At 42.1% G+C, this 25,382-nt stretch overlaps 1 protein-coding gene across 1 annotated transcript; it reads right to left on the reverse strand.

Moving 5' to 3' along the window:
• Positions 1 to 347: 347 nt before the first annotated feature.
• On the reverse strand, positions 348 to 24,830 carry CRTAM (cytotoxic and regulatory T cell molecule; the record flags this gene model as incomplete). Its single annotated transcript, XM_084611644.1, has 15 exons — positions 348 to 478; positions 1,994 to 2,059; positions 2,501 to 2,647; positions 3,283 to 3,372; positions 3,843 to 3,941; positions 4,602 to 4,700; positions 5,546 to 5,653; positions 5,855 to 5,920; positions 6,214 to 6,318; positions 6,419 to 6,493; positions 7,342 to 7,503; positions 10,319 to 10,462; positions 15,238 to 15,390; positions 18,834 to 18,980; positions 24,782 to 24,830. The coding sequence occupies 15 exons, from the start codon at positions 24,828 to 24,830 to the stop codon at positions 348 to 350; spliced, it is 1,641 nt and encodes a 546-aa protein (XP_084467770.1).
• Between the last annotated feature and the right edge of the window lie 552 nt (positions 24,831 to 25,382).

Below are 25,382 nucleotides of genomic sequence, written 5' to 3' on the forward strand. Positions count from 1 at the left end.
TATATGGCTGATCCATTTATGATACCCATGAATTAAATCTGCTGACTTAAATAGCTGATTAAATCTGCTGATTAAATAGCTAATTGAAAGCATGCATTGCTAATGGATTTCCATGAGCACCTCTTCCAGCTACGTCTTTTTAATGTTAACACGGTGATCCAAACTAGAATCCAGGTTGAGACCAGCCATTTTATCAGGCATTTCTTCCTCAGTTTGAAATCCTGCTGTGATGTTGATAAGTCACAGATTGACAGTTTTACATACCATCAGATTAGTCACACTATAAATATGAGAACACACCATATTGATTCTGTACATAGTACAATGTTGCCAACAAGTCCTGACTTCTATACATTAGTTTCTTTTCCATATGCCAGCTGTTTCTCAAATGCTGAAACATCTCTTTCTTCTGAATTCGACTTTTTTGTTCCTGCATATCCTTCAGTTACGTATTGCATGCTCGGCTTCTGATTGGCAACTGAAAGACAAATGCAAATTTGTCGATGTCTTCGTATAGACTGAGGGGTTTATTTTGATGGAAATTCATTCTTGCTACAACATTACTGATAAATCCAAAAGAGATGGTGTATAGATATTACAGTGACAGGAGCACTATCAATGTCTAAGAGCGATTGAGCTGGAGGATGTAAGCTAATGTAGGTTAATTTGTGGTCAAGAAAATAATTCGTTCTTTCTACTAAAGCTGGTTGAAATACTTTGATTTTTGAAATAAAATCTTTCCCCCCTTTTTTTTTTGACAAAAGTCTGATTTTTCCCCCCTCCCCCCCTCATTTTTCTACCAATTATAGAGCTGATCAAAATTTGTCCAGTGTAAGGTTATGGACATTTTTTATTTTAAAAAGTAAATTTTATTTCAAAAGTGTTTGCAAATTTCCCTCCCTTTTTTGACTCGTCTGACATTTTAGCCATAAAGCTGCATGTGTTTATATAGATTCCAATGGTACAGTAGGAATACGTTTTACACCCAGGTGTCCCACAGAGTTTGAAAATGCAGCCCACAGCTGGCTCTTTCTGTAACTACAGAGTGAGGACAAAGCTGATGAAGTGCAGGTGTTTTTTGCTGATGAAATCCACAAACAAGCAATTTCTGTTAATCTAACAAAGGTACAAGTCCCACCAAATATTACAGGTGTGCGTATTTATTTTTGATAAAAATCTTTCTGTAAGTATTCATAGATCTTGATGCCAGGAGGAGCATTACAATCATCTAGTCTCACTTCCTGCATAACATGAGACAAGGAATCTTATCCAATAATTTCTGCATTGAGCCCATGATTTCTGTTTGAGCTGTAGCATATTCTTTAGAAAGACACCAGTCTTGACTTAAAGACTGCAAGTCATGGGGTATCCACCACTTCCCTAGAGAAGGTGTGCCCCTTAGGTTCACAGCAAGTTGCCAAGGAAGTTCTTGGTGTCTTGAAATTTGGGTAGCCCCTGCTTTGCAGCATTTTGCCACCTGCAATGTTTTGGAAAATCTCCTTGCCCTCCCTTATCTTTCACATCTCGTCACCCCCAAATAACTAATAATGAGTTTAGAGGTGAGCATTTGTCATTTATAATATTTGTGAACACGTAACTACCAAAACCAGCCAATAAAAACCAAATAAAGGCAGTGATTTTTAAAGACATTTATGGGAGTTGGGCACCCAGCTCTCTAAATTCCAATAGGATTTGTACAACTAACTGTTAGACTCATTTGAAAATCCCAGTCAAAAGCGTTAAGCATAAATGTAATCTGTAATGGGTTTCCCAGTTATTATGGTGAATGCGAGAGACTGTTAAAGTGGTCATGTATCTGCATTGGGCCTACTAAGAAGATCTGACTAAAATATATGACTGAAGTTTAAGATTTGCAGTTTGCAAATCTTTCCTAAACAATGAGGTTGGCTTGAACCTGGTCTGGCTGAAGTCAGTAGCAAAACTCTGATTTCAATGGGAGCTTCAATAGCCTGAGGTCATGGCGGTAGCTTACCTTGTCCATTGTCTTCATTAGACCTGGATTTGTAACTCTCCAATGTCTGTTCTGAAGTGTCATTTTCTGTGCCGATAACAAATGAAAATAGGAAGTTGCAGCTTTTTTCATACATTTGCCCACCCCTCCATCCCTGCATGACCAAATACTGAACTAGAAGAATATCCAGGGTTAAGAGGGCAATTCAGTCCTCATGTCCATTCAGTAGTTGGACTGCCAAAAAGGAGCTGATTAGAGACAGTCATTGGTGGTAGCTTTTGTGATAAAGACTATTGTCCATTGAGGTTTGGCCTGAGACCACCAATCATTCCCCTTGGATCCTGAACAGCTATTTGTAATAACTTTCAGTCACCACTGACACAGGCTTGATTTTAACCAATGACCTAGACATGCAAGGATCCCATATCCTGTTACCAGTCCCCTTGACTATCCAGTCCCTCACACCCATCCTAAGACATTACTGGAGATTTAGACATTCCTGGAGATTTAGATTGTGTGATCACTCACCTCTCTTCCAAATCCCGTGTGCTTTTTGCAGCTTCCTCATGAAGAGCAGGACTATGATTAGCATCACAAAAATAAGGACAGCTACCAGGACTGGCAACAAAACACTTGTTTGCCTTTGTCTGATTCCTTCAGAATTAAGATTGGTTTCTATAAAAGAAATATTTTTAATATAGTTAGGTAGTTACTACCTGTGACATTTAGCTAATAAGATGAGGACTGTCTATTAGAGAGATTGCCCGGTGATAGGATAGCAATACTGAGGCCTCTTCATCAGAAATAAAGCAGCGGACAATGTAGATAGTGTGAGATCATTTTTAAGCCTAATGATTAGATTGTTCTTCAATTTTGTGTTTGAGAACATACTGGCCACAAAAGGGGCAAGTTGACAATACTAGAGACTGGTTTCAGGGTCTGAGCCAAAATCCATTGTAGTCTTTTCATTGAGTTTAGTGGTCTTTGGACCAGGATCTTAGAGAAGAAATACATAGGAAACAGCAATGTAAACTTCCCCATCATTGACCTGGAGGAACCAGGACACATTTTCTGCTTGTGTAAAAATGGGAAAAACTCCACTGAAGTCAGTGGACCAGCAGAGAATTTAGCCCAATGCCTCAAGATGCTAACATTGTTTTAGGTCTCCATGGGCCCACCTATGAGATTCTTAGCAAGGGCAGCCCTATAGTGTCCTTCATGGTGGGTTTGGTGATGTAGACACTTAGCTGCTGGGAACCAGGCTGACTTCAGGAAGGCCCATTTCATGTTTAGTATTAACAAGAACTTACTGATGGTGGCATTACAATTCAGAGTTGTTTCTTCATGGTTTGTTGATGGTTCTTCTGTCCCAGAGGTCATATTTAATGTCATTTCAGATCCTGTAGAATGAAAAGGGTTTATCTGATTAGCCCAATCACAGTCACCCAGATTATATAAATTTTGCAGTATTAATTCAACATTTAATGATTTTGAGGAATATATATGGGCCAGGTTCTCAGCTGGTGTAAACTGGGATAGCAACAGTGATTTCAATGGAGCTATGTTGATTTACATGAGTTGATGATCTGGCTCTGTATTCTTTAGGTGGTATTAATTATAAAACTTAGGGTTTCTAGCCTTGCCACAGTGTAGAAGGATCAAACAATTAAGCCTCAAAATAGCTCTAGTAGGTTTGCAAGTGTTGTTTCTGTTTTACGATTGAGGAAACTGAAAAACAGCAAGTTAAGTGAGTTGGCCAACATTACAGTGTGATCCAGTGTTACAAATTAGTTTAGAATTTGAGTTCCTGGCTCCTGCCCCGTGTTCAATTCATTAGATTACCATGTTATTCCATCATTAAGAAATTTACCAGTGGTGATGTTGGAGTTTTGAGTTGATTGTTCATTGCTTATTGCTGGTACATCTGTAACAGATGTTTCTTCTGAGGTGTTCAAAGTTATTTCTGGCTCTGTAGAAATAAAAGTAGAAAATATTTTGACTTCCTTATCCCTTTCAGCAGTCTGATCAGATTCCCAAACTATTGACAGGTCCAACAAAAATTCTGCCTTACTAAGGAAATATTTCAGGACTCTGACAATATGTTTTGTGGAAACTCTTAGCTACAGTTCTAATAAATGCTATTTAAGGCTGGAGTTTTCAAAAGTGCCTTAGGGTCAAACCTTGATGTCCTTACTCAGTTCTTCCTCACTTCTGACTCATGTAAAGTCCCACGGAAGACAAGATATCGTATTCTTTAGCTAATATTAATTATAACAATACTTAGACTTTTCCACCTTCAAAGCACTGTACAACACCCGCTGTAGCTGAGTCTCAAACACCCCCGACAGGCACCTGCATTAATGATCCCCATTTTACAGTATGGGAACCAGAATCAGAGGCTGATGTTTTCTAAATCTTGAGAGCATTTGGATTCCTGGTGGGAACTGGACATGGAAATTCCTGAAGCAGCTTTGAAAAGTCTCAGTGGAGCCTTTAGATGACTCGCCCAAGGTAATGAAATAAGGCAGTGGTAGACCCCGAATTAGGACTGGGGAGTCCCTGCCTCCCAGCCCTGTTCACTAAAGCACAGGGCCACTTGGCTTACAAGGACATTCAGTAGCACACGTACCAATGGTGCCGTTAGCATTCTGAGTGGCTAGTTCACTACTTGTTGCTGGTGCTTCTGTACTAGAAATTTCCTCATTTACTGTTAGTGCTACTTCTGACCCTGCAGAAATGAAAAGAGAAATATTTTCTTTTTCTTATACACAAATAACTATGTACATTCAGACTATAAATTAAACTCACTTTCGTAAAACTAAATTGCTCTATATGCTGCGTCTATCTATGACATTACATGTACAGTGGGAGATTTTCAAAGGCTGGGATTCTTTAAGATGTTTAGATGCCTAACTTCTATGAAATTAATGGGAGTTAGGCAGCTAAATACCTTTGAGGATCTGGGTATTTTACACAAATTGCATTGGTGTAAAAAAAAAAAAAAAGTTAATTGACTAATTTCCATTTCCAAATCTCTTCCATAAAATGACTATGCACAACCAGAGAGATCCCTTTAAAGGTTGGAAAGTCTCTCACTGTCAAACAATTCATGTAGTGGTAATGCAGTTCCTCCCACCCTCTTTATATCTGGGGACAATCCTGCTGTTATCACTTGAATAACTTTACAGCTTAAGCCTTAAGGTGTGTTGACATGCTTATTTTCTGTCAGCCTGTGGCACAGTGCCACCTAGTGCCTCCATAGGGATAGGTATTAATAAAATCATAGCATGCATTGATGGAGCTATGACAATCGACACCACCTGAGGACCTGCCCCCACATGTCTCCATGTGTTTGTCTTCACAACAAAGAGAGAAGTAGAGAAGGGCAGTCTTTCTCTATGATGGATGCAATTCTAAAATGCTCACCTGTGTGAAACAACTATTGTGTTTTGTGTTTCAAGGATCTTGTAACAGCTGGAATATAAATTTGTTCTCAGCAGCATTTCCAGCTGCTCTGCATGTGACATTTTAACAAATTGCCTTAATGTCATTAAGAAAAAAAACTTTACTTACAAATAGTTGTGTTGGCTGGTAGTTTCCTCTGCTGGGTAGGTATTGCTGGTAAGCTGGTAGTAGATGGCTTCTCAGGTACAGTGGAAGGAAAGTTTGGTTGGGTGGATCCTAAAGGAATATCCACCAAACGAGACATGAAAATTGGAAGATGTATTTTAGAAATAAACCCAATCCAGAAAGATGGAATCCAGATCTGAAATTTCCCAAGCTCCAGAGATATTTGGCTCTAGGTTTTGATATGGGGCTAACTATCCATTTTTTTTTTCAAAATGATATGGAATAAAGAAAAAGTGAATTTAAAATTCTTACCAGTAGAGTGCAGAGGATTTTGAGAGAAGATGGCGTTAATATTTGGATTGGACTCTGTAGCAATCACTGGAAAAGAAGAACCCAATTCTGACCACAATGCAAGTAGCATTCAGTACTATCCCCTAGTATTCTTTTGCAGCCCATATTCTGGGCAAAAGCACTTTACGAATAATTTTATATGATTTATTTCACAATGATGTGGACACATATAAATAATAAAAAATAACATTGGCCAAGCAGTTTGACCATGATATTGAACCTTTCCCCACTAAGCCCCAGATTGCCTTAATTCAGCACTACTCTATAATTTATATTGTTTAATTTACAACAGTAAAAAGTTTTTAAAACGTGGAACCCACCAACAGTCGTCTGAGAAGAAACAACTTCCTGTTGGGTACTTGTTGCTAGAGATATGCTCACAGGTGATGTCTGTATTATAGATTTTGGGGTAGCTTCTGTGGATTCTAATGGAACAACCAAGGTGTTAAAGGGAGAACCTTGATAAATGATATTAATAAAAAACTTTTTTTTGTTAAGTCAGTGGCTTTTTATTATTGTACTTACCCATATAATGCTGAGGATGCTCAGAGGTCCTCGTGCTTATTTCTAACACATTTGGAGCTGAGCCTGTAGTAGTCACTGGAAAACAATCATAATACTTTGAATTTCCCTAGTTTCTTTCATCCGAAGCTCTCCAAGCACTTTACAAGCATTAACTGAATCTAACAGTATGTATGGGAGGTAAATAAGTATCAGGCCCATTTTACAGATGCTTAAACGGAGGTACAAGGAGCAGAAGTCCAGTGGCACCTTAAAGACTAATAGATTGATTTGGGCATAAAGTTTTTACTCATGAAAGCTTATGAGCAAATAAATCTGTTAGTCTTTAAGGTGCCACCGGACTCCTCATTGTTTTGGGGGATACAGACTAACATGGCTACCCCTCTGATACGTAAGGAGCAGAAGTGAATGTTCCAATGTAACATGGGAACCCAGGACTCCCACTGACTTCAATGGGTTCTGGATCAGGTTCACTGTAAGTCAGAGGCAGAAATGGTAGTAGAACCTAGGAATCAAGCTCCAAGTCCCTTCTTTAACCACTGGAGAGTACGGTCTTCCAAAACCAGACACTGAAGAGACCTTGTTCTCTGAATGGTAGACCACACCTTCAGTTATGCATCTATATCTATGAAGAAACATAATAGGGTAATTCAATGTGACCTAGTGGATGGGGGCACTTTTTTAGGACTCAAGAGACCTAGGTTCAAGTCCCAGCTTTATCCCTGGTTTGTTGGGTGACTTTGCTACTCTGTGCCTCAGTTTCCCCATCAGTAAAAGGGGGATGATACTACTGTTATGTGTTGCAACAGGCTTTGAGATCTATTGATGAAAATCACTATACAAGAGAGCAGTATTATTCTTCAAGTTCAAACGTTAAAAAGGAATCACCACCGATCAACCAATGCTTCAATAAAAGCTGTTCTTACTGAAATGTTCAAACTGGAAAGATGCTGTCAGTCTTTCTCCACGGAGGGTTTCATGACGAATGACACAACTGGCTGTTGAATTTCGGTTGTATGCATGGACTATGAGAGTGCTGATTGTGTTGCATTTCTTTCCATCGTTTTCAAACTTGTGTTTGATGTCACCTACGTAACCATTTGAAGAAAACATTTAAGTGCTTTACCGTCAAAAGCAATTTAATGAAAAACCTTCCAGTCACAAATCTGCTTTACTTTTGGTCTGCTAAAGCAACACATGAATGCTGAGCAAAAGTGTTTCCATTGTGTAAATGGATCACAGCAGAGCCCATGCAGAGCAAAGTCATGTTTTTGACAGAATCGCTTAGTTGCAATCTACACCCTACCATGCATGGAAAAAAACCTAGGAGTTCTGTTCTACTTCACTATATCAGAGTTCACTATAAGCATATAAGCAAGTTCCACACTATTATGGGTACTGTGCCCACATGAGCACCTCTGATCTCATGGGTTGTGTGCCCACATGAGCACCTCTGATCTCTCCTGAATGGAATCAGCTGGGTCATAGCCCTATACTGCTAAAGGGCTTTAAGCTCAAGAGATAAGGGCCTATAACTTTAAAACAGGACAAGGATCTGAGTTTTGGTTCTGCAGTCAACTCGGAGATCTGAGTGCAACATTGTCACAACTAGGGTGACCAGACAGCAAATGTGAAAAATCGGGACGGGGTGGGAGTTAATAGGAGCCCATATAAGAAAAGGACCCCAAAATCTGGACTGTCCCTATAAAACTGGGACATCTGGTCACCCTAGTCACATAGTGAAGTTCCCAGATAGCCCTAGATTTGTTACCATATTCACACAGATTGCAGCTGTTAAATCTGCAAATAAATATATATTATGCATGTGGCCCAATATTTGCACATACACTAACAATCCTTGATACAGCAGTTTTAATTTTTAAAGCACTATATTAATCCTCCCACCAACGCTGTGATGTTGCTTTCACTATCCTTATTTTATAACAGGGGAAAGAGACACAAAAAGATTAAGTGACTTGCCTAAAGTCATCTAGTAAACTAATGGGACAGCCAGATTGAGGACACAAGCATTCCTGCCCTCCCAATTCCCTCCTCAGCCTATTAGATGATGTTACCTCTTTATTAACAATGCCACGTGGAAAAACAAGGATGTAGTTAATGATGACAAGGAATAAATGACTAAATTCTAAATGTGTGTGCTAAATCAGTTCTTTTCAAATTTTTCTTCGTGGCACAATAATCTCTAATGGCCAGGATGGACTCTAGGCACCAGCAAAGCAAGCACATGCTTGGAACAGCACAATTCCAGAGGCGGCATTTCGGCCATCTTCTTTTTTTTTTGTTTTGCTTGGGGCGGCAAAAAACCTAGAGCTGGCCCTGCTAATGGCATGTTCTACTGCAGGCATTAAGGTCTTGAAATCAATTCACAGTATCTGTCAATTGATAAGACAAATGATCATTAATACTTTTAGCCTAGAATCTCTTCCTAGAACTAGCCTTCTCTCTGTTAACTCTGGTAATATTTAGACTTTTCAGTCAGAGAAATTCCTTGGTTCTAGCCTTCTTTAAAGAAGGAGATAAAATTTATCACCCAACAAAATTAAAATTTTTCCATTCAAAACTATAATCCATTTAATTTGCATGTACTGCAAACAGATGAGAGAATTCATCATCACTCTTTAATATCAAAGCCTGCATCATAAAACTCTATTCAGGTATCAAACAAAAAAGCCTGGAACAATATGGATCCTTAGTTACACAACTACATTACTAGATGTCCATGTGACTTAAGGTCAAAGGGCACATTGCATCAGGAATAAAATGCTCCAGCTTGGGGCTGCACCCCTATTACATAAAGATCCAAACTGCCAAGAGAGCAGGTAGGTAAGCAGCAGTTTTTAAATTCTCCAGGCCTCAGTATTGCATGCACAATTGCATAATCAGACTAACAAACTAAGCAAGGCACACTGAAATAATGCAGCAGTTTATACAAGACATAGAAGACCTCTCTGGGTTGCATGGTGTAATATTGTCCATATAATCTACATCTTTATTACTTTCTAGATAGACTGCACAACTCTGAATCCCCCAAGCTTCCTTTAAAATAGGGAACTCTGAAAATATGTCTTTTACCAAGACTACAGGTGAAGACTTGCAAGCTTTGCTTCATGACCCAAAATACAAGTTTCACTTCATGATCCAAAACAGCAAGTAAAGTAAGAGAGGAAACCATTCACACCTATTCTTTCTGATCTATCCCCCACATGCTCAGAGTGACCTGCATTTCCTCTTAAGTGTATTGCTGCTCCTGCTAGCAAGGCAGTTATTATTAGATCACAATATTTAGAATGGTTGTTTAAACTGCACCGGTAGCTCCTTACTCTCCCTTTAGATGCCTGTGCTCAGAGCTCTACTGGGGAAGATGGATCTTCATTAACTGACATTGGGAGGCATCTGGTGGGTTGAGTGCCAGGAACCAGGATCTGAGTTCCAATGTTGGCTTTTATGGGCTTGCTGTTTGGGCTTGAGCAAGTCACTCAAGGACAAATAGTGCAACCTTCAGTAAGCAAGGGAACTACTGGCATGGGTAAGTGCTATATTCAGTGTGAAAAAGGGATTTAGAATGTGGCTCTTAACCTGTGTGTTCCTCAGCTCCTGCACATAGAAAATGGGGTTAGTCACAGAGGCAGATTAAGGATTAACTACTATGTCTGTGCTGTGAAAATTGAGCCACTGTTAGCTGTCCTGAGTCAACCCCCTCCCTTTAAAAAGAGGGCTCCCCAGAATTTAGCACTTGTATCCAGTTCTCAGGCCTCCTATCCCCAGGTGCTGAGACCTTTCCAAATGGGACCAATGCTGGTTCAGGGTATTTGTACAGAACATTAATGGCTGATAAAAATATTCCAACAAATGCACGCCACTCAGTGGCCATTTAAAACTCACCATAGACTTCCAGCCCATTATTTAGCAGCCATGTAATCTGAGGAGGGGGCTTACTTCCCTGGGTTAAGCAGCTCAGCACAATCTTTTCTTCTTTGCCATTGGTTCTAATATCTGATATTTCCAACAGTGGCTTGGAGGGAGCAGCTGTAACAAAGGGACACATGGTGAGATAGGCTCTTGCAGTCTTGTGCAATCAGTTTTATGATTGGTTGCATGTACTTCACCCTATATTATTATTTCTTTCAATTAAGGGTGCACCTTGAGGCCCCAGCCAGGATCAGGGCTCCCTGTTGCTTGGCACGATACAGATGCATATGAAGATGTAGCCCCTCTCCCAAAAAACTGGATATGTCTGCCTGATTCCTTCCCTGGCCCCATCACTGGTTAGAGCAGCATAGAGGCTGTCCTAACTTGCACCACCTGGCAACAGTTTCCAAGAGATTGTTCCCCAGCTGAGCATAGCCAGAGCACAGTGTGTTGTGACAACACCTCTATCTCCCCCAGACATTCCCTTTTCCGGGGATGAAGTGTAGCAGGGATGGTGCTATGCTGTCTCTGTACTCACTGGAAACATCTCCACACTCGAACCTCCCCAGCAAAGAGGCGAGGGCCAGATTCCATCCTGCACTGCCCAGGGATAGAGAGGGGGCAGAGAATTTGGCCTACCATCCACACTGAGCTGCATTTAGGGTACTTTATTTACTCACTGTACTTCAGACTTTAAAACTAATACTCTAGGCTCCCTATCCCTATCTTAGTGTTGACTTTCTCTGTTGGCCACTGTCATTCCCAGCTTCCCATTCAATTCTGCAGCTCTAGCCTATGATGGAACGTAGGCTGCTCCACACAGCAGCTTTGCAGTCAATCACAGTATTAAGTAGGAGAAATCAGTGCCCCACTATTTTGTGAAGCACAAAGGCATTCTGGCAAGCTAGTTGAAGGGCCCAGAAAGCTTAAGAAGCACCAATCTCTTCTAATCAAGTAATGCAGTTATCTGTGAACCCCCAAAAGGAAGTATGTTTTCACACAACGCACAGTCAATCTGTGGTACTCTTTGCCAGAGGATGTTGTGAAGGCCAAGCCCTGGCTGGGATGATTTAATTGGGGATCGCTCCTGCTTTGAGCAGGGGATTGGACTAGATGACCTCCTGAGGTCCCTTCCAACCCCGATATTCTATGATTCTATGAAGGCTATAACAAGGTTAAAAAAAAGAACTAGATAAGTTCATGGAGGATAGGTCCATCAATGGCTATTAGCCAGGATGGGCAAGGATGGTGTCCCTAGCCTCTGTTTGCCAGAATCTGGGAATAGGCGACAGGGGATGGATCACTTGATGTTTACCTGTTCTGTTGATTCCCTCTGGGGCACATGGCATTGGCCACTGTCGGAAGACAGGATACTGGGCTAGATGGACCTTTGGTCTGACCCAGTATGGCCATTCTTATGTTCTTATATAAAGCAACAAAAAATAGCATTGAACTATGATTTGGCTAACAAACTAGAAAATGGGTTTCTATAACTATTTATGTTTGCAGAATCAAATTACATAACCACAATAGGGAATAACACTTACACTCATTCACTATCTTAGGAAAGTGACCTTGTTTAGATTTTGACTGAGTCCCTCAGAATAGGGCCTCACTTATGCCAATTGGTTATCAACTCCAGTGTTGTGAACACAACAGAAGAAAAACAATACAAAGCTAGATCACAAGGTAATTCGGTTGATTACTTACATACCAATTTACCAAAGTCCCCTTCCCAATGAATGGATCTATAGTAGTCAACGCTTATTTAATCTTTTTATTATTGACCTTGGCACAGAAAGTGGGAGTGTGCTAATAAAGTTTGCAGATGATACAAAGCTGGGAGGTATTGCCAATTTAGAGAAGGACTGGGATATCATACAGGAGGATCTGGATGACCTTGTAAACAGGAGTAATAGGATGAAATTTACTAGTGAGAAGCATAAGGTCATGCATTTAGGGATTAATAACAAGAATTTTAGTTATAAGCTGAGGATGCATCAATTAGAAGTAATGGAGGAGGAGAAGGACCTTGAAGTATTGGTTGACCACAGGATGACTATGAGCCGCCAATGTGATGTGGCTGTGAGAAAAGCTCATGTGGTCTTGGGATGGATCAAGCGAGGTATTTCCAGTAGAGATAAGGAGGTGTTAGTACTGTTATACAAGACACTGGTGAGACCTCATCTGGAATACCGTGTGCAGTTCTGGTCTCCCATGTTTAAGAAGGATAATTCAAACTGGAACAGGTACACAGAAGGGCTACAAGGATGATCTGTGGAATGGAAAACCTGTCTTATGAAGGGAGACTCAAGGAGCTTGGCTTGTTTAGCCTAACCAAAAGAAGGCTGAGGGGAGATATGATTGCTCTCTATAAATATATCAGAGGGATAAATACCAGGGAGGGAGAGGAATTATTTAAGCTCACTACCAATGTGGACACAAGAACAAATGGATATAAACTGGCCATCGGGAAGTTTAGACTTGAAATTAGACAAAGGTTTCTAACCATCAGAGGACTGAAGTTCTGGAACAGCCTTCCAAGGGAAGCAGTGGTGGCAAAAGACCTATCTGGCTTCAAGATTAAACTCGATAAGTTTATGGAGGAGATGGTATGATGGGAGAACATGATTTTGGCAATTAATTGATCTTTAACTATTCATGGTAAATAAGCCCAATGGCCTGTGATGAGATGTTAGATGGGGTGGGATCTGAGTTACTACAGAGAATTCTTTCCTGGATATCTGGCTGGTGAATCTTGCCCACATGCTCAGGGTTCAGCTGATCTCCATATTTGGGGTCGGGAAGGAATTTTCCTCCAGGGCAGACTGGAAGAGGCCCTGGGGGTTTTTCGCCTTCCTCTGTAGCATGGGGCACGGGTCACTTGCTGGAGGATTCTTTGCACCTTCAAGTTTTTAAACCATGATTTGAGGATTTCAATAGCTCAGACATAGGTGAGAGGTTTCTTGCAGGAGTGGGTGGGTGAGATTCTGTGGCCTGCATTGTGCAGGAGGTCAGACTAGATGATCATAATGGTCCCTTCTGACCTTAGTATCTATGAATCTATTACAAAATAAGGACACACATTGCAACTCTCTGACCATCTTTAAAGCACGTGGGAACATATACACTTCTTGACTAGTTAGGTGTCCAGTTTCAGTAAGTGGTAAATTGACTGTTTTGCATTGTGACCCAAAAGAAAGTCTGTGTGTTGCTTATCACCAGATCTTTGCTCAGCTGTTAGCTTTCAGCTCAGATATCTCCACAGCAGGAGCTGACCATGTATAAATAGGTGGAGCAAAGGATGGACGTGACTATAGTCTTTTCCTGGTGTGCTAGGGGGTAACCTGAGTTGCTGGAAAATAGAAAGAGATAGGTGACATGGAAGAGGATTCCCAGGTGGCCAGCCTAGGAACTCAGTTCTTCCTCCTTCCAGGTGTCTTTGGCTTTCAGGGAGCGATGTGCCGAAGGAGACAGGCTGTTTTATCCTATTTTTGCTGGGTGGTCCAACTTTGTCGCTCTTCTTGGAGGTTCTGGGTGTGGCTCAATCAGATGGTGACCCATACTTCTCAAGATTCTAAATGTCCAACCAAAATGAAAGTTGTCCTCTCTCACCATTCAATCAGAGAATGATATGTCAGCTGAATTCTTCCAGTGGACTTGAATTTTCTAGTCTCTTTGTGTAATACATGTGGTCACTCCAGCGTATCTGAAATAAGTTAGGTCATAACTGTTGGTGCAAACATTTTGGGACATACCTTGAGCACCAGCTGGTTTTACCAACTTATAAACCAAATCACTTTTCATGGGCCCCTTTGCGGTGTATGCCTTGGCCTTCTTTGCAGTTATGCTTACACAGGTAGGAGTTTCTCTATCAACACTTTGCTAGTTGCTGAAATGTTCAGTTTAAGGTTCATATAATGTATACAGAGTCCCTCCATAGTCTTTGATGCTTTTCAAACTTCTTTTAACAGCCCGTTATAGAATACAATGTCACTTCAAGAACTGTTGTTCTTCAACAGGCTGGTAGACCTGTGTAAATCTTCTGTTTTTGTTCTTTTTAACAAGAATGGTAGAATCTTGGTATGTTTGCTGAGCTGAGTCTTTGCATTATGAATCAAATAGTTACATTTCTGGTTATTCCTCTCTGTGGTCAAATGTCCTTATAAACATACTATTTGATTTCAGTTCCTTTTATTCACTGCCTCTTTTAGCACAAGCATATTTCACTGACTTGTTAGCATAAGCAGGTTTGATTGCAAGCATTAGCCTGACTTCCTCAGTTTATCACTTAAAGTAAAAACAAATCAATATGAGCACAGTCCCTTGCTTTCCTAAAAGCATTGCCCATGAGGTAAACCCTGTCATTAAAGTTGATAATATTTTGCCCAATACTGTACTACTTATAGCTGACTTCTCTCTTATACACATTTGAATAATAAAATTAGATTCCATTAAGTTCCCTAATTGACAGCTCTATTTGGCATATTATATAATATCTTCACTTTTGATATGCATTTAATGTTTAACTCATTGACAGACAAGGAACAGGGGAGCTCTTGTTAGCAGTACCAGCAGTACGCTCTTGTGAAAGGTTGCCGCAACTCTGCATTTCCTCAGCCTGTTGAAGAAATCTAGCTGTTAGACATTGGGTTTTTATTCTCTTAGCCCTCTGTTCTATCATTTCTAAAAGGTCTTGATACCTGGGCAATTCTTGAATAGTAATAACTCATAACTTTGAGGCCTTAGTTACTACAACACAGCCTCTTAAACATATCATTACAAAAGAATACAGTAAAATGGGATAGCCTTCATTCAGGAAAAAAAAGCATAGGAGGAGGTTGGATTTTCTTAGAAACCTATGCAAATTTAGCTTCTCTAATGGAACTCACCTAAGACAGTAACATTCACTTTCTTGGTTTTGACTGGTACGTCATAGTAGAAGCATGTGTATGTGCCTTCATCCTGTACTGTTACATTAGACAGGCTGATAGATAATTTATATTTTGAATAATGGATAAGTTTGTATCTCTGATCTTTTAAACCTGTAAGTGAAAAAAGAATGGCATAGTAAGTGCATTGGTCCATACGAGCGACATGGGTAACCAAAGTGATAAAAGGAGAGATTGGCTTTGTTCATCAGGTGTGAATGACCTTCTTTTTCATTCATTTGTTCTCAGTGTTTAATGAACAATTCTAGTGCTAATCATTCCTAGCTGGATCTGAGAAATAGAGATATATCAATAAATTAAAAATGCATATGAGGGGGAAGGGAGGTCATAACATTTCCTGTGTGTTTCAAAGCTCAGAAAGAAGTTTGGTTTGAGAGGCAGGTGGGTCTTGTGGGTAAAACATTCTTCTTGCACTCAGGAAACTACAGTTCATCCCCTGGCTCTGCCAAGGATTTCCTGTGTGACTTTATGCAAATCTCTTTGCCTCAGTTTCCCATCTGTCAAATGGGGCTAATGTTAATCATTTATATTACAGTAGTACTTAGAGGCCCCCAACCTAGACTGGGGCCTTATTGTACTACGTGCTGTATAGACATGCAGTAGGAGATGTCTCTGCTCCAATGAGTTTAAAGTTTAAAGAGATGACAGACAGTTTAAAGGGTGGAAGGGTAAACAGAGGCACAGAGAGATGAAGTGCTTTGCCCAAGGCCAGGCAGCAGGCAGAACTAGGAATAGAGCCAGGCTAGTGCACCATCCACTGAACCACCTGGCCTCCTCTTAGACTTCCTTGCCTCACAGGGGAGGGTTGTGAGACTAAATTGATTGATGTTGGTTTGTGGGGGCTCTCAAGATACTAATGGAATTTGGGTCCCGAGGCAGGGAAATGTCAGCAAATGTTTGGAGGATTATGAAGTGGCAACATGGAAGGGGCTGTACCATGATCCAGTGCACGTTAGGACTCCAGATCGTGGGGTTCTATTCCCCTCTCAGAGACAGACTCACTGTGTTACTTTATGCACCATCTCATGGTGACGGGCCTGTTTCCCCATCTGCAAAAGGGGGGTGGAATTATGTAATGCGCCACGTCCATAAATCTTGAAGCATTAATGAGTTGTCTGATCCTGGTTTTGCCTAATTAGTTGCCCTTTAATGAGACACCTTCCTGGAATATCCAGATCTCTCAGCAGATTAATCTCTTTGGGCTTTCAGGACACTCCTTCCCTCTTTCCCCCGTGTGACCCATGGGAATCTTGGGATTGAGTCCAGCAGGTCACATCAGCTATCCCGCCGGCGACTCATGGGAGGGACACAAAGGTGGGCACCAGCTAAAGGGGGGCACGTGACTCCTCTCCGTCCCCCAGCCTGGACCCCCGCGCTGTCCCTGTCCCCTCCCCATCCCATATTACGTGCAGCTGGGGCGGCTCTGTCCTCCCGCTGCACAGGATGCCAATTTCAGGCCAAAAGAGGCCAGCCCCATGTACCGCCCCCAGCCCTTCCACGCAGCTGTGTCTCCTGGGGTCTGTACGGCCGCTGGGCAGCCCCACGCCGGGAGTTCCTCTGGCGTGGCTGCACTGGTCGTGCCCCCAGCCCTGTCCTCTGGCACGGCTGTACAGACCCCAGGAGACCCAGCTGCGTGGAAAGGCTGGGATGCCGGAGGAGCTGCTGCCGTGGGGCTGCCGGGTAGCCCCACGTTCTGCTCCTTTCACCGCTGCGGTTGCTGCTGAACGTGCCCCCACCCCCAGTGGTCTGGGGAGGGGCATGTGACCCTTCCCCCCCCCCCCGCCCCTCCCCGGCCTCGCCTTTGCTCACCGCAATCACAACACAGAAAGTAACAGCCTGCCTTTAAAGTGAACTGAAATTGAGGAAATGGGTCATCCATTGGGAGAGACTAAAGGACCTCAGAAACTTCTTTTTTTAGTTGAGGCTTTTTAAGGCTTTAAAAATATTTAGGCGAGTGATGGACTCACAGGTGATTAAATTTCTGGAAAGAACTAAACATGAGAAAAAAAATTTCAAATCACTGTTGTGTGTAAGCTAGATGGTTCGTCATGTTTAATTTTTCACCATATGGAATAAGAAAATGATTTGTTAAGCTGTGTGTCTCATTGCTTCTTTGAGCAGAGGCTTATGATGATAGGACTGAGAATGCAAATGCCCACATAGGGCATAAAATTTGTTTCTCCACTAACATGGAAAATAAAAGCTAAAATACTGGTGCTTTAGACTTATCAATTACTTTGCAAACACTAATCCTCATGTTTAATATCACTTCAATATTATACGCCCGGAAAGGAGATTATCACATGCCTTTGCAGAGGAATAGACGGTGGGTCAAATCCTCAGCTGGTGCAATATCCCTAGGTGCTGGAGCAAGGGATAGTGCCACACTCCCTGGCTTGAAGTGGTTTCCATCAGATGCAGGGTTTACAGTTTGGTTCAATGGCTTTCAGCACCCCCACAATACAGATTGTTCCAGCACCCCTGGCAATATCAGTGTAGTTTCACGTACTTCAATGAAGTCATGCAGATTGACACCAGCTGAAGATCTGGGTTTATAGACTCTTTGTATGATCTTCCATCCTAACCTACTATTATACCTCTTTGAGATTGGTCAATTGAATTGGACAAAATTTTCAAAAGCATATACGTGATTTCGGAGCTGGGCAAATAATAATAATAGTATAATATAATATCAATATTTAAAAAGTTCACCATGTATTCCATTTGGAAATGTTTGCAAAATTTACTGAGTAAATTATCTGGCAAATGAATTTGTCAGATTATTTATTCAATAAATTTAGCAGTTATCCACTCAGCAATCATATCAATGATGATTTTAGCTGAAATTCTCAAAGGTACCCATTAGGTGTGGGGTACTCAGTTCATGCTGAATTTCAACGGGAGTTGGGTGCCGGATTCCCTTTGAAAAATCCCAGTAGTTTTTAGTGCACCTAAGAGTGATCAGGGTCCGCTATGCTATGCTCTGTACAAATAAGTAAGACACAGACAGTCGCTGCCCCACAGAGCTCACAATCTAGGAGTGACAAGATAGAATTAGGGGATGGACAGGTGTGGGGTGGAAGACAAGGTAGCAGTAAACATGGGTGTGTTTGCATCAGTTAGCAGTCTCCATGGTTATAGCACTCACCAGCTTCTTATCAAAACAGTTACTTTTTTAATAAGTTAAAAAACAATGTGGATTCTAAGCAAGGAACACGTTGAACCTTCTTTCTCAGCTAGATAAGACACAATCTATAGCACGCGTAGGTCCTTTCAGTCGGTGGTGGGTTTTTGAGCTGGGATGATGGTGTTAGTGGTAAATACAGTTTATTGCTTGAGGCTCCATTTACAAACCACTCTGGTGGGGTTTCCATTTAATCAACTTCCTGTAGGAAAGAGACTGAATGTACAAGAGCTCTAAGTGGGCCTATAGGTGAGTCAGATCTTACAGTAGGTGGGAGATAGGAAAGACCACCGGTGACTGACCCCTTTCCTATCAAATGGAAAGTAACCTGGAAGCAGGTTTTGACACTTACCTCGGTCGCTCTTTAGAAAAATGAGAAACCCCCGAGGGTCTGACCACGTGAAGACAGATTCATGGTCTCCAGTAAAATCACATTGTAGGCTTAAATCCTGCCCCTCCTCCACAGTTACACTTTCAGTGTGAACCTCTTGAAAATCCCCTGCCAGAGAAAAACAGTTGTGACATTTGATGTGAGGCAAACTGAGAGCATTCTGCACAGTGCAATACACCAGCCTGCTGCTTTTTTGAAAAAGGGTTGTCTGCAAGGGGAAATTTACCAGCATAACTCTACTGGTATAATTGTACATTTATACCAATAAAACTCCCCATTTAGACGCACTTGTTCTAGAATAGGAGTTATACTGGTAAATTTCCCCTTGTGGACAAGCCCCGAGAGTGAATCTCATGCCAACAAGAGGCGCTGGCTTGACAGATCTAGGGACTGAACTCCTCTATCCCCAGAACAGGGACAGGATGGACAATGGCATCTCATGCTTCCCTGTTCGTGAATGTGCCATTCTATTTAATGTAGGTATCTCTATGGTCTTCATCTGCCATAGGTATCTCTGCACCTCACAGTTATTAGTGTATTTATCCTCTCAGCATCACTCTAAGGCAGGGGAGTGCTATTATCCCCATTTTGAAGGTAGGACACTAAGGCACAAAGACACTCAGGTCCAGATTCAAAGGTATTTAGGCATCTAAGTTCCATTTAAATCAATTTCCTAAATACCTTTGAGGATCTTGGCCTCAATGTCTGTGGAAGAACTCAGAACCGAACTGAAGTCTCCAGAGTCTTAGCCTGCAGCCATAATCCCACAGACGTCTTTCCACAGCCCACAGACGTCTTTCCACAGCCCTCTATGGATTAGAAGAGGGTTCAGTGTTATGACCTGTTTGATCTTTGGAAGCTCTGCTGAGACTCCCAACCCTTGTAGGGGGGTTTTGTGATATTGCGCACCTGCCCACCACAATGGGACCCCTCAATTTATTTTACACACGCCATCGAAGAGCCAGAAATAGGTGGATTCAATGAATACATGTTTCATGCATTTAAACACACAGTGGTTTTTAGTCACCAGCCTGGGCCAGATCTGAGCAAATGACTCAGAGCTCAAAGCACTGTCTTGCAATTACCCATCGTTGTGCCCGATTTTCAGAAATGGTGAGCTCTCCCAACTCCCGTTTAAATTAACAGTAATTGTGGGTGCTCAGCATCTTTGAAAAATCAACCCTTTTATATTCAAATGTCTAGATCTTCAGTTGCAGTAAATTGGTACGGCGCTCCATTAAAGTCAGGATCTGGCCTAACATATGTAACTGAAAAGAAATTCCATTCTCCTGGCTCATTTTACAGTGAAGCAATAACATACGTTCCTCTTCCCAGCCAGAATTGACCATGCTGAGATATATACTGCACTTTGTGAACATGTTTTATGGCCTTAAATGTTTTTTGGCGTCCTCCAAACAAACATGCGTTGGAGAAATTGCGAACAGCAGTAACTGTGTCAGAGCTAAGTAAATAGGCAGTTAAGGGAATTTGTTTTTCAATCAGTTTTTTTTTAAAGTAGCTGCCTACAGCAAATTGCTTGCCAGAGTGTGGGAGTGCTGGACCTTTGGGGCAATAAGTCTGCCTTGGTTGCACAAATAGGAAGCACTTTATTTTCTTAAAAGAACCAAAAATGGCAATGTTAGGTTCTTTGCTACTAAAGTCAACAGGAGGTTTTTTACTGACTTCAGTGACAGCAGGATTGGGCTGGCTGTAGGGAATGTGGTAGACATGCAGGTCTGTAGCCACGTCCCCCTCCATGTCCTTACTCATCTCCCACCCCAGGAGTGGCAGAGAGAAATGGTTAGCAGTGTAGCTGGGAGCTCCCATGGAAGGCAAACTTCATCCCCAGGGTAGGTCACTGTAAATTGAGCTGGATGCACACCCAAGGCTTCAGTTGTTTGTATCAATGTGGCCCTCACTGTCTGATCTATAGGGTCCATGAAGCTGCAGGACTAACTCTCATGGTACTTGAGTATTTTGCTGTCTACCTGGGCCAGAACCAGGAAGCACAGAGGGTGTCCTTTTGCATGAAGGAGTGACTCATCCAATACAAACCAATTGGTCATAAAAAGATACCGTGGGGCTGATTCTTCTCGTGCTTACATTATTCTACCCCAGTGAAATTCCATTGACTTCAGTGGAGTTACTCCTGATTCTCACCCAGTGTAAGTGAGGGGAGACCTGTGGTTATGCTCTAGTTCAAGCACAGCTACTGGACTTGAAGCCATAATAAATTCAGGGAAGTCCTATGACCTCTGTGCAGGAGGTCAGACTAGATGATCACAGTGGTCCCTTGTGGCCATAGAATCCATATATTGGGATGCGTTCGTAAATTCTAATTCTTTCTGATTCAGTGGTCAACCCATTATTCAGCACCATAATGACACGCTGGCAAATCGTTCAATTCATGTCATTCAACAGATGTGATTTTTTGCTGCCGAATTTATATACCTAATTATAATGACCAGGGCTGTTTTATGGATGCCTTTGTAGGAGACAAGCAGATAGTGACAACCATGAATATGTTGTGCTTTCAGTTAGCCATTTTAACACCTCTTCAGGGCACACAGACCAAAATTACCCCAATGAAAGTGACTTGAGAAATTATGATTGAGGAAGAAGTTGATTTGGTTGGTGTTTCTCCCATAGAAGATACTTTGGCGGCAGTCTGTGTTCTATTTAAGTGGCTCAGCCATATATTTGTTTACAGGGGATACCATTTCCATCTCCCAGTGTTAAATAGTTTTTGAAACAAAAAAGGGTCCATTATATGAGGGAAATAACAATAAGTTAGTTTTTCAGGTTTCATGGCACTTAGAAATGATTGCCACAGACCCAGTGGCAAAAGAAGACATTCCTCTTGTGAGCCCTCCGGAGTTCCATCTATGAAGAAGTGCGTTATCGGGTTCATCTTGTTAGTGTAGCTGAGGTAGTCTTGTCTGTGGTTTTCCACAGGGCCTTTCTGCATCTTTACTATTTCCTGTCACTAACATTGGCGTGGAGGGGTCTGTCAGATCACACTCTTTGAAGTGAGAGAAACCAGACTCTAAATAGGAAAGCATGTTTAAAAAAATAGACTAAAGCCCAGAACTGAACACACACAGACTTTCCATCTGAGGCAGTGGGATGTTCACCGGCCATGACTCATGGGCCGCATTTCCCTCCCTGTCTGGGGTCAATGTTGCCCTGTTCCCACAGCACAGCGGTTCTAAAGCCATTGTAGCTGGTCACAAAATGGTCATCCTAATATAGGGAGATATTCATCTTGCCCCACTCCCTATGGACAGTGTAGGGGATACAGTCAGGGTTATCTCTGTGCTCCATTGATCCCCAGTTGCTCTAATGACCCCATTGAGCCATTGGTACCTGGAGGAAATTAGAGCCACCTCTAGGCTGTGCTGAATTATTCCATGGGAGCAACCCAGTGCATAGCCAGCTCAGGATTGCAGGGAGGAGTGGAGATTTGGCCAGCTTCCCTTCCTCGAGTTGTCCCAAGTGCTTCTCAACCACAGATGAGGACTGAGGCCTGTCTCTAAACTGAAGTGAACAATGGTATTGTTTGGGTTTTCAGATGACTGGGCATTGCAGATCATTCACATTCTGCACAGTATCTCCTCAGAGCATTACTTTGAGTAACCAGCGACCAGATCACGTCTCCTCCATCTCCATGAATGGGGCGAGGAGGACAGAAACCCCAGGGGCATAATGGAGAGAGTGGCTGCAGGGGATGGGAGGCCCTTTCTGCAGCATTGTTCTCTCTTCACCCAGCCCCATGGAAACTCATTTGGATCTGCAGGTGGAAGAAAGTGGGACTGGTGGGGGGAAGGTAATGGTCATGTCTGCATGTTGTTCCGTCATCCTCTCCCATTTGCTGAGCCTGTGGAATATCTCAGCCTGTGTTAATGCTGCCTGAGGCAGTGTTATCTTAGTCGCGTCCACCTCTGAATGCCTGAACCCTTCTTTTCGGGTGGGCGTTCTTAATGCACTGGCTGGTGGGGAGTCCCTGACAACCCTTCCCCATCAGAATTGCGCCATGTTCCATAGAAGTGTTGGGAATCAAGTTACCTTATTAAAGTAAAATCTATAGGCACATTGGGACCAAATTTCACAACAGCTCCAGTGCTAGGGTAATGTGAATTAATTCAGGCACCGTGAAATACCCTTCATTCCCGTCCTTCTCCCAACCCTCACGCAAACACACTCAGCCCTGGCTCAGAATTGCCTATATTTATTGATGTAAAATTTGTTGATTACTTTTGAAGATGGCAAGGGGTGACTCTGGTAGCCAGTTTCAATGGCTCATCACTTCAGCCACCTGGGCCTTGGCAGCTACGCCGTTGGGAAGCCCAGTGTATATCCCTAGGCCAGCTCCCTGGCTGCAAGCTGGCCACAAGCGCTGTCTCCATGACCACCCTGTTTCCCAGTTCCATGGAACAACACAGAGAGTGTGCGCTGTAGTACAATCCATTACTCCTCCTGGGGAAAACTGGAGAGCACGAGGTAGCAGGACTGGGATGAATGGAGCAGTTCACATCTCTCAGAGCTATTGTCATAGGCTGTCTGCAGACTCGTACAGAGATCACTGCAGAGGTTTACACTCAGTTCATGTTTTCAGCATTATCTTTACAACCATCAGACTAGAAATATCATTAACAAAGAAATGAACGGTGAGATTCTGGAGAGCAATTCTGCAGCAAGGAGTGAATTTTGTGGCAAATTTAATGACTGCAGAATACATGGGGCCCTGCCTATGACTGGTTTGATTATATAGTAGAACCTCGCTAATTTACACTGATATCTGAGAAGCTTATGGTATGCACAACAGGATTTTTGCAAATTAGAGTACAGTGGTTGGCCCCAAAAGATGGTCAATTGCCTCAGATAATAACTTAATACTATGATCTCAGGGTTCACTGTATTCCCAGGGTATTCCTTAGAGTAAGTATATGGAACACTGTAAATACCAAAATAACCATATCAATTTAATTTAAGATTAAAATGACCAGTTTTAAAGGTGATCACTTAGTTAACAAACACAAGCAATAATGATATACCCCATCCCAGGGATGATGTAATGTAAAGTGTATTTTGTCTATTTTCTTTAATCTGGACTCAGATTCACAATACACTGGTATAGTAGTATATTTTGCACTATTATCAAAGTCTCAGGAAATGAGACCTTACTGCAATTTCTTCTCTTAAATCTTTGTCAAGAAGTGGGGAGAGACTATCCTTTTGGGGTTCTTACTGCAGGCAGTGCAAAAATCATGCAAGGATCAGGAATGGAAGCTGTAAGTGTCCTTCAGTGTGAATTATTGACTTGCATGGCCTTTGTTTGTTTAAATCTGGTCATTATTTGACATGTTCACAGGCAATCCTTGCACACATGATGATGCGTGTGAGTGATGAGGTGCAGGTTAGCAACATATGTAAACAGGGCTACATCCTGTAGCAGGAATAATAATACTGAGCATTTATATAGTGTTCTCTGTTTTCAAAGCACTCTCTAAACATTAACAAGGCTAGGTTACCCTTACAGCACACCTGCAAGGTAGCTGCCATTAGCCCTATTTTACAGATGGGCAAATGGAGGTAGAGAGATGTAAGTCATGTAAGGCTATTTTGTGAGTCAGGATCAGAACCAGGATGAGAATCCAGCAGTTCCTGGCTCTCTGTCCTCTACACTGTGTTTCCAAGGCTTATAAGGCAAATGATTGTCCTTGGGTTTAACAGTTAATTGGAACTGAGTGGCCCTTAGGTGGCAGAAGATCCTGCTGAAAAGCTTGGTGGTAATAGTGCAATGCAGTTAATAATAAAAAGCATTCTGGCGTGTGGTGCAGTGAAGTTCTATAAACAAAATAATTCCGTTTAAGAGCTTTTAAGACAGGCAGTTAAACGATGTCACTTACCTTGCAGTGGTAACAAAGCCACGATACAGAGCACGGCGGTGAAAGTCATGTTGTGGGATGTAAGCGTAGCCCGTCTCTGTCTGTTATGCTGCACGAACTTCCTCTTCACTTTAGAAGTGCAGATTTGCAGTGGGTTCCTTTTCAACGGGGTGGGGAGTGGGGTTATCATGACTTCATCAGTGCTGAGGTCACTGCCTCCCTCTTCTTTTTCTGCTGTTCCTACTTGAGCTCATGTTTTCTCGCTGGGTTGTTTCCCCTGCCGTGACCACTAGGGAGAAAGCTGCGTGACCCCACATGTTCTAAAATTATTAAACTGTGGGTTGACAGGTGCTAGATGCTATGACTCTGTGCCCACTTGGACTCAGATGTCATAGGGGTTGCATCCCACTTATGTGCTGTGCGAAAAGGAACATAGCAGGAGAGGGAGACAATGATAAAAAGAAATATAGAGTCCTGGGAGGCATGGGTGCTGGACCAATGTGTATAGTGGGGGTGCTGAGAGCCACTGAACCAAACTATAAACACTGTATATGATGGAAACCACTTAAAGACAGGGGGTGCACTTGTGGAGAAAGGATGGTCTGGAGATTAGGCCTCAGGA

This window comes from Lepidochelys olivacea (genome assembly GCF_965140295.1).
Source record: "Lepidochelys olivacea isolate rLepOli2 genome assembly, chromosome: 22".
In the NCBI taxonomy this organism is placed as follows: Eukaryota; Metazoa; Chordata; order Testudines; family Cheloniidae; genus Lepidochelys; species Lepidochelys olivacea.